The 8500-nt window shown below is 39.6% G+C and overlaps 2 protein-coding genes across 5 annotated transcripts; one reads left to right on the plus strand and one right to left on the minus strand.

Annotated features, from left to right (window-relative positions):
• The first annotated feature begins 378 nt into the window (after window positions 1-378).
• On the plus strand, window positions 379-2578 carry LOC137738951 (transcription initiation factor TFIID subunit 8-like). The gene is made up of 2 exons (XM_068478420.2): window positions 379-753; window positions 1094-2578. Exon 2 carries the CDS (start codon window positions 1225-1227, stop codon window positions 2356-2358), a length of 1134 nt encoding a protein of 377 aa, XP_068334521.2. The 5' UTR covers window positions 379-753; window positions 1094-1224; the 3' UTR covers window positions 2359-2578.
• A 187-nt stretch (window positions 2579-2765) lies between these two features.
• On the minus strand, window positions 2766-8500 carry LOC137738950 (protein LONGIFOLIA 1). Of its 4 annotated transcripts, none has more exons than XM_088700378.1 (6): window positions 7523-8500; window positions 6975-7196; window positions 6516-6565; window positions 4389-6398; window positions 4156-4306; window positions 2766-4072 (listed from the first exon to the last, which is right to left on the minus strand). In XM_088700378.1, the coding sequence occupies exons 2-6, from the start codon at window positions 7126-7128 to the stop codon at window positions 3276-3278; spliced, it is 3162 nt and encodes a 1053-aa protein (XP_088556504.1). In that variant the 5' UTR covers window positions 7129-7196; window positions 7523-8500; the 3' UTR covers window positions 2766-3275. The 4 variants fall into 4 exon arrangements, with proteins under 4 accessions (XP_088556504.1, XP_088556505.1, XP_088556506.1 ...); XM_088700379.1 differs by having other exon boundaries at window positions 7623-7936; XM_088700380.1 differs by having other exon boundaries at window positions 7666-7925.

Below are 8500 nucleotides of genomic sequence, written 5' to 3' on the forward strand. Positions count from 1 at the left end.
AAACTAACATAATTAACAATTGTTTCAACAACTTAAAATTGGCAGCTAATGATCTTTGAATTTGATCCAGCCAACTTAAAAAAAAACCGGCGCACTTATTGCATGTGGCTTTATCAACAATTAGAGTCTCAATTCGTAAATGATCAAATGAATTTATTGAAGTGATTTTCGCACTCATCTTTCTTTATTCTGCACTTTTAGTCGTTGGACTGAATAAGTAACAAAAATAATGAGAAAATGAGGTAAGAGAAATTGAGTGTGAAAATTATTACCCTCAATTTATTTAATTATTATTATTTTTTTAAGTAAAAACAAGTAATTTGACCGAAATGTGTTTCAAGCATCCTTAAGACACCGGGAGAAAGATTTATACTACTTGTCGCAAAGTTCATCAGTCCTCGCTCTAAAAACGACAAGTCGTGGAAAAACCTCTCTCTCTCCTTTCCCTCCCTCTCTCTCTCTCTCTCCCCCTCTCCCCGATTCCCTTCTTCTCGTTCGCAAGTGGTGACAAGCTTGAGAGCTCCCAAACTCCCATACAAGCTTCAACGCCCTTCTCGATCCAGAGGTTTTTCTAGGGTTTTAGCCCAACCACAAAATTCAATCTCTCTCTTCAAAGAAACGGTTTTTTTTTTTTTTTTTTCCTTTTATGCACTCAATTCGGATCGAACGGTGTTCCGAGCGCCGCCGTATCTCTGAGCTCAGCCTCTGCTCCGCCGGTGCTTCAATTGGATCGTAAAAGCGTGGATTTCACCGGTAAACTTCCTCCTCAAAGTTTCTTTCTTTCTGTAGTTTGCGCCTTTTTTTCAACTCAATTGGTTTGATTTGAATTCCAGGTCAGAAGTTTTAGGGTTTGCTTTTTTAATTTCGAGAAAGCTCCAGAATATTAAGCTTTGATTCATTTTTTTTTATATAAATATTTTTGCATTTTGTTTTTGTAATTTGTAACGGCTAGTAGTTCCATTGATTGGAAGCTCCCTTTCGCTGAGAAAAGATTTCATAACCGAAACGAAAAAAAAAAAATCAAATCGTTGTATCAGGTCCAGCTCAGTGAAGTTCTTTTATCTTATGTTGTTTGTTTCTTGCATTTTCTTAGGAAGAACACCGAGGGATAATCGATAAATTGATGATTTTTGGCGGGTAGATAAGGTGGGGTTTGGCAGGGTTTCACGAAGAATGTTGGTTTTGATTATACTGCATTGGGTGGCCTGATATGAGGGGTTGAATATGACCGATGGGGGTGTGGAGAGTCGAAGAGAGCATGAACAACACAATAGAACACAGAGAAAATCGAGTGGTGATGACTTTGCACGAGCAATTGCAAAGATTGCAATAGCGCAAGTATGTGAGATAGTGGGGTTTCAGACGTTCCAGTTGTCTGCTCTCGAAAACCTCTCTGATGTTGCTGTTCAGTACATTCATAACATTGGAAAGACTGCACATTTATATGCTAATTTAGCTGGTAGAACGGAATGCAATGTTTTTGATATCATTCAAGGGTTGGAAGATTTGGGCTTGGTGCAGGGATTTTTAGGTGCTTCAGATGTTGATCATTGTCTTACAAGTTCAGGGACAGTTAGGGAAATTGCTCAGTATGTTGCTGAAACTGAGCATATTCCATTTTCCTACTCTATTCTTCAATTCCCAGTTGTTAAGGACCGAAATCTGAATCCTAGTTTTTGGCAAAGCGGCGTAGAGACACCTGGTGAGCATATACCTAGTTGGTTGCCTGCTTTTCCTGAACCACATACATATGCCCAGTCACCCATATTGAATGAGAGAGCTATAGAACCTCAAACTGATATGGTTGAGCAAGAAAAACAACAGAGAAATGTGGAGCGGTCTCTATTCAATTTGCAGCGGAGGCTGTTATGCAACGGGTCGGAGGGACCCTCTGTTGAGTCTGAAGATGCTGATAAGGCAAAACAAGCAAGAGAAAGTAACCCTTTTCTTGCTATTCCTCTGCAATATGGGGAGACGGATGTATCTCATGTTGCTTTTCCATCTAAAATTTCAAGTGAAGCCACAGCGGGAAATGTTGTTGCTGAGAACCATGTCCTGAATCAGTGTTCACTGCTGGAGACCCTTGCTCCAGCTATTGAAACAATGAAGAGTGGATCATGTGAATCAGAGGAGGGGCAGAAAGAGATTCTTGTGAGCAGAAGACCAATTGTGCAATTTAAGGTTGGAATTGCAAAGAAGTCCTTAAGTACTACGTTTCATTCGAGCCCATACAACAAGGGTTTTCGGAAAACCTATTCCTTGTTTGAAAGAGAATTTGAGAAGGATGAAAAGAAAAGGAGGGCTGAGAAAATTCTGAAGGATTCCATGGAAAACCCAGAGGAGCTTGCTGAGTTGTAAATTAGGTTGTTTTTTTACTAGAATTTGTACACTTGTTTTAGGATACTGGCAGTGGAAGCTGGCTCGCATAGTTGTCTGCATCTGGACATTGTACAATGGATATTACAAAATTCTGGAGGGAATTTTCCCACTTTAACGAGTTTCAAAGGTATGTTAGTGTCAGTTGCAGTGATACACCAGTTAATGATTCTTTCTAATAGAAGTTATTTTGTTTTCGTTATTTTATGATACTACTCTCAATGCGTGCACAAGTATTATATTATTGCTAATCTGTTGTGTACTTTGTTGATTTATCAACGTGTAAACGAAACAGAGTCAAAATTGATGTTTAGTTTCTTATTTATAGAGCAGAGAAAGGTTGAATGTGTTTTCCTGTCCAATAAATTGCGCGTAACTGGAATGAGAAATTGGAAGGGAAAGATGCATACACCATAATTGTATTATAGATCTGTGTCCTCTATCAAAGATTTACATGCTAGAGACTAAATTTTTACCAGTAGTTATTTGTGGCTTTACAGAAGATAAAAACTACACAATAGTTATGACCTTAAAATAAAATATTCCTCCCTCTCCTGTTCTATCCAACAAAACCTGGAAAAGAAAAACAAAAGAGGTAAAGGACTCCAAGGAAATGATTAAGACTACATAAGAATATTCTTTTTGATGGAAAAGATCAATGTTATCAACTGCCCCTTCTTGGCAAGTCTGCAATGCCTACCACTAACCATGTGCAAACCAGCTACATCTCCACCATTCAAAACTTCAGTTACAGAGCGTTAGAGATCAACCATCCGACACCAAACCCTGAATTTAACCGTCACAATCCGCCCAATTCCTTGATTGATGTGTTATCTGGCGATATGATGCTTCACGAACTATCTTCCTCATCATCTAAGCTGCCATTTGAGTTTTTGAAATCAATATTTCCTTAGCCCCTTCTCAGAAAAAAGTTGCCTGCAATGCCCACCGGACCAACCATGCAGGCCAACTGAATCATCACTCACAATTTCATTTATCAAATCTTTAAAGATCAACCGCTCGACATCCAACACTACAGAAGGAATTTCACTGTCACACTCTGTCCAGTTCTTTGCTTTATCCGTGAAATCTTCTAACAAGATGTTTCTCAAACTTTCATCCTCGTCATCCAGGCTGCCATTCAAGTTCGTTCTCTGTAGCTGATCAACCTCTGAACACAATTCTTTCAGAAGCTGCTGGCTTCTTGGTTTCCCATCTGCCAGCTTGTTTGGTGGGAACCACTGCTTCAAAGAATCTCCCACCACTAGTTTGTGAACAAGGAATTCATTAACAACCTCAAATACTTGTTTTCTTTGAATTTTCTCATCAGGTTTAGGCTGGAGATCAGAAGGCATTGTATTTGTTCTGATATCTTCCAGTGCAAGGAACAAATTAGGGTTGATCAGGTGGTCTGATGTGTTCAGCTCACTGGTTGTCCAGGCAGATTCAAGGTACCCGAGAATACCTGATGCCAGCAATATATCTGAAATGTACATGTGGTCTGGATTTGTACTGTCACAGAGGGGACCAGTGATGGGGTCCTCATGTGTCCTGCTCATGCATCGATGATTCTGAATCAGGTTCTCTAATCTTTTATGATCAATTTCTGCCCCAAGACTGGGCATTGTGTTGTTGGATAACAGAGCTTGGTTCATTGGGTCATACTCTGCTATCTCCAGAATTTGTGCTTCATCGTCTGCAGCAAGAAATTCGAGGAAATTTAATATACGTCTTGCATTCTGTACTACATGTAAGGGCTCAGTTGCACAAGAACTATACCTTTGAAGGCACTTGATATCTTCTTCACTGGAGATGGTGAGTCATCGCGATAGAATGTGGAATCAAGAACAGAGACAGGGCTTGGTTGTTCGGAGGAAGCTTTCCTAGTTTCTGCCATTGACCTGTCATCAATCAACCCCACTGCTGGGTGCTGTGGGAAAGAAAACAGAACATCTGTGAACCCAGATAAGAAAATAGCTTACAGGAATGAATGAGAACTAGGACACCCTTACCTTTATTTTTTGGTTATGCTTGTTGAAATGCGTGCCTGTGATCGTATCTGATTGATGAATGCTTGTGGCGTCTGTGTCTGTATGCGAGGCCAAGCTGATGGTGCTCCCAGATTGCTGAGAAGTGGAATCGTCGTGATGACTCATATCTCTCGTCTTGGTGCTAGTCTCCCTCAGTTGCACATTACTTTGATGCAAATTGGGTGTCTTATGCCCAAGTTTTCTACCTGGGGTGGTTGCTTCTAGTGACTGCCTGGTGTGTTGCCTTCTCGTCATGCTTGAATTCAATGATGGAGTGTTTGGAGGAGATTGCTTCTCCAATCCAAGTCTTCTCTGTTGCATTTTCGGGCTCGTGACTCCTGGACTCCTACTTGAGCTGGTGACTTTTTCTTCACTCATAGTTTGCGATGCCTTTGGTTTTTGTGCAGATTTCAAAGTTCTTGTGTTAGAATTATCATCAGTGGAATGGAGTTGTCGATTGAAAAGATCTCTGACGTGATTGTTCCTTGGTGTCAGATCTTTGGCTGTTTTCTTGTCGACCAATCCCTTTCTGTTATCACCAGGGTCACTGGTCCGAAGCTTCCGAAGACCCAATGTGTCATTCATGGAATTCACCATGGAAGCAGAGCTGTGGGTTTTATCAATGAGTTTAGCTGGTTTCAGTATGACAGTGGGTGATTTATAACTCTTTGGAGATTGGGAACCCTTGGCCGTGGCAGGAACTGATATGTTACTTTGTAGATATCTCTGGCTTGCTGATACTGTGCTGTCCAAAGAAATGCTTTTGTTGCTTATTTGAGATGCAAAATTTGAGGCGTGATCCTTTCCTGTATCTGTCATTCCTTTCGTCTTCTGCATCGCTTCAAGTATTTGCTTAAGAGCTCTGAGATCCTTTCCTGATTTTTTGAACTCAAGATCTGCCAGCCTTTTTTCCATTTCACCATATACTGAAGATGATGTATTTGGAGCTTTTATAGGTTCTTCTTGTTGCTTGAAATCTGATCGTTGAGAACCTTTGCTTCTGTGTGGCTGCCTCCACGGAGCTGCTTCTATTGGAAACTTAGAATTGGAGGTGGGCTTCATGACCGGATCAATGCCTCTCCTCTGCGGTGAGCTGTCTTTCTTCGTATTTGCAAGGAGTATCCCAGAAAAAGTATCTTGCTTGTTTTCATTGGTTGCTCTTGATGATCTGGAGAAGGGGTCAGATCTGTCAGATTGGTCGGTATCAACCAGCCTGAATGGACTATCAGTGGTTGACACGGAATCTGATAGATCCAATCCCATCAACTTTGCAACGACATTAGACGGTCTTTTAGCGCTTCCGGGTTCATGCTGCAAGTCAAGCAATTTGTTGCCGTTCCTGTCCTCTCTCTGCATATCCTTGATGGAGTAGTTTCCTTTTGTTTCTGGGTTACAACCCCTCCTTATGGAACGTTCCTCACTGTCCAAAGAAAGCCTTGGGAGTTCTTTGAGTTTTATGGTGGATTTTGATGCATCTCGTGACTCTCTTCCATCATAAGAGAACCTCCGAGCATCTTTTGGTAAGAAGCGCGCGCAACCATCCTTCTCTTCGTTGGAACTCCAAGTTGCTACCCGAAGCTTTGCAGGAACTTGAAATGACTCATTACCACCAGAAACCCTTGGCTTGGTGGATTTTATTGAAGGCCTCGGGGAGTCTATGTACTTCAATGTGTGACCAACTCCATCTTTAGCTGCAGGTTTAACTGAAATGCCACGGGCTTCTCTGTGCGTCGAGTCTTTGACAAGACCTTGCAGATCAAAGGATTCCCGGCGTATGCGCATCAAAACATGTGGTTGTTTCACGGATGGGTCCCGAGCGTCTTTGTCATTGGAAATGGTTTGGCTGGACGAAGATGGTTCTTGCTGAGCTGCCTTTTTATGTTCAAGACACGACAGGCTAGACGAACATGAAGAAGAAGAAGAAACAGTGGTTTTCGATGATTCTGTGGAGTTTCGTTGTTTCTCTTTCACCGCCTTTATTCGAATTTTTTCCTGCAATTTCAAAATACATGTAATGAATGTTTCTGTTTAATCTAATAACCCAAAGATTGAGACTTCTAATTAAACTTTCAATCCACTACTGTGATTAATTAAGTGCTGAATTCTTACTGTAGCTTTCTGCACTGTGCTTGGTTCGACTGCGTGGTTGCAATTCTCACCTGGATAAAAATATATACAAATATAAATATTAATGTATAAATACATTTGAAAGTTCATACCATGCATTGTGAAACTATAAACGCATATTAAAAAGAACAAAATTAAACATGTTATTAACAATTTGCTGATGGTTCTGTTAAATATTTATTGCTTAATTAAATTCTGTAAAACATTTTTGCTTAAAATTTGGTCAAGTTCACTCTTACGTTTTCTGAGCTGATATAAATCAAATGCAAAAGGAAATGGTAAATCATAAGGAGCCGCATCAATAAGAATCCTTCTCCTCATTTACAAAACCAACGTTTCTTTTTTTTTTTTTTCTTTTTTTTTTTTTTACTAAAAGCACTTTTTCCAAAACTTCTCTGAGCTTGACTGCACTTATAAGCAAACGGTAGAAATAAGAAATACCTGGATGAAGTCTCTTGTGGTTCTGGCCGTTGATACGCCGGCCGGAGAGGAAATGGTGGCGATCAAAGAGCTGAAAAATTCCACTCATACACCCAATTTGCTTATGGAGGTCCCGGTTCTCATCCGTTAGAGAATGCAAAATCTTTGCAGACATCTTCACTTCCACCTCCTTTCCCTCTTGCTTCACAAACGCACCAGCTCACACCTTTGAAACCTCCATTTCTGTAAATTCCAGGCAGAAAATCACTCATAAATAATTGGTTTCCAGAATTTTACAAGACCCCAAAATCCATATAGTTTCAAAAACAATGCTGAGTTTTCTGTCTAGCCAAAAACAACAGATTTTGTCTGAGTTTTTGCTCGAGCCACTATATTTTCTTCTAGCTAGTTAATCTTCATTGAGTTTTTTCTCTCTATATATTAATAATCTTCTTTTTCTTGGATTTTCTCTGAAGTTTTTGTATAGAACAAAGGAGAAGAGAGAACGAGAGAAAAACAAAATGCACAAGAAAAAAACATGCTAAAGTGCTTAGAAAAAAGTCCCTTACCTATGGATATATAAAAATAAATAAAATTCGTTTTTTGGGTTTCACAGAACAAGGGAGACAATATCCGTCTGCAAAACCAAAAGGAACAAAAGAGACGTACGGGAAGGGACCCAACACTCAACAGTCACCCACAGCAGCCCCACCTTTCTAAGGAGGAGTAAGGAGTAAGGAGGAGGACTACGATCTATCAAAAAAATATAGTGCGCCGGAACAGAAGGATTAATAAGTTCTGCAGACCCAATAAGAGATGTCTTTGTATTTTTTCTGATCTTTTGGGTTTTCTCACACAGCACAAGAGAATAACTTGTCTTTTGGCTCTCTCTAGGGAAGGCAGGCATATATATATATATTAGAGGGCTTGTGGTTGTATTTATTATATAGCAGTGCTCGATATCAGTTTAGCAAAGAATGAGAATCGGTGACTAACCTTTTATATTCTAAATTTAATCTAAATTATGGGGAAAAAAATTCTAACTTGAGTATATAAAATGATCGCATACTGCTTTAATTTGATTACTCTCAGATCAAAGAACGGAATTCAAACTTAAGTACTTAGCATGAAAACATAATGATTTAGCTAATTTGACTACACTGATGTTTGTTGATAGGGGCGGGATTTTGGAAACATATTAAAATAAGAGTTGCAGCTAGGATTATTTAAAGAAAATGACACAGTTTTCAGAACTTTATAATTTAAGAAGCATAAGAATTGGGATCTCAACCCTTTTAATAAAGTAATGCTTCAATGTTAGTCTTTCTCTATTAAAATCATAAGTTTTGAAAAAGAACAAGTGTCATATTATTGATGGTAGAAGTGCTTATACAACTCAGTCATTTACATTTAAAATCCCTAATAAAAGAGAAGGTAATAAGATGAGGAAGGAGGAGGGGGTGGGAAAGAGGTGGGAGAGATGTGAATGGGTGGGTCAGATCACAGATGTGGTTTGTTCAATTTTTCTCCCCACTTCCATGTGTGTG

The sequence above is a fragment of the Pyrus communis genome, chromosome 9 (assembly GCF_041283825.1).
Source record: "Pyrus communis isolate YQ-2024b chromosome 9, ASM4128382v1, whole genome shotgun sequence".
NCBI lineage: Eukaryota > Viridiplantae > Streptophyta > Magnoliopsida > Rosales > Rosaceae > Pyrus > Pyrus communis.

Bases quoted from the DNA above. Each gene is read 5' to 3' on its own strand.
- LOC137738951 (XM_068478420.2), top strand. From the start codon at position 1,225: ATGACCGATGGGGGTGTGGAGAGTCGAAGAGAGCATGAACAACACAAT.
- LOC137738950 (XM_088700378.1), bottom strand. From the start codon at position 7,128: ATGTCTGCAAAGATTTTGCATTCTCTAACGGATGAGAACCGGGACCTC. The intron at 6,566-6,974 runs GTATTTCTTATT...ATTTTTATCCAG, and splicing joins CCACAAGAGACTTCATCCAG to GTGAGAATTGCAACCACGCA. The intron at 6,399-6,515 runs GTAAGAATTCAG...TTGAAATTGCAG, and splicing joins GCACAGTGCAGAAAGCTACA to GAAAAAATTCGAATAAAGGC.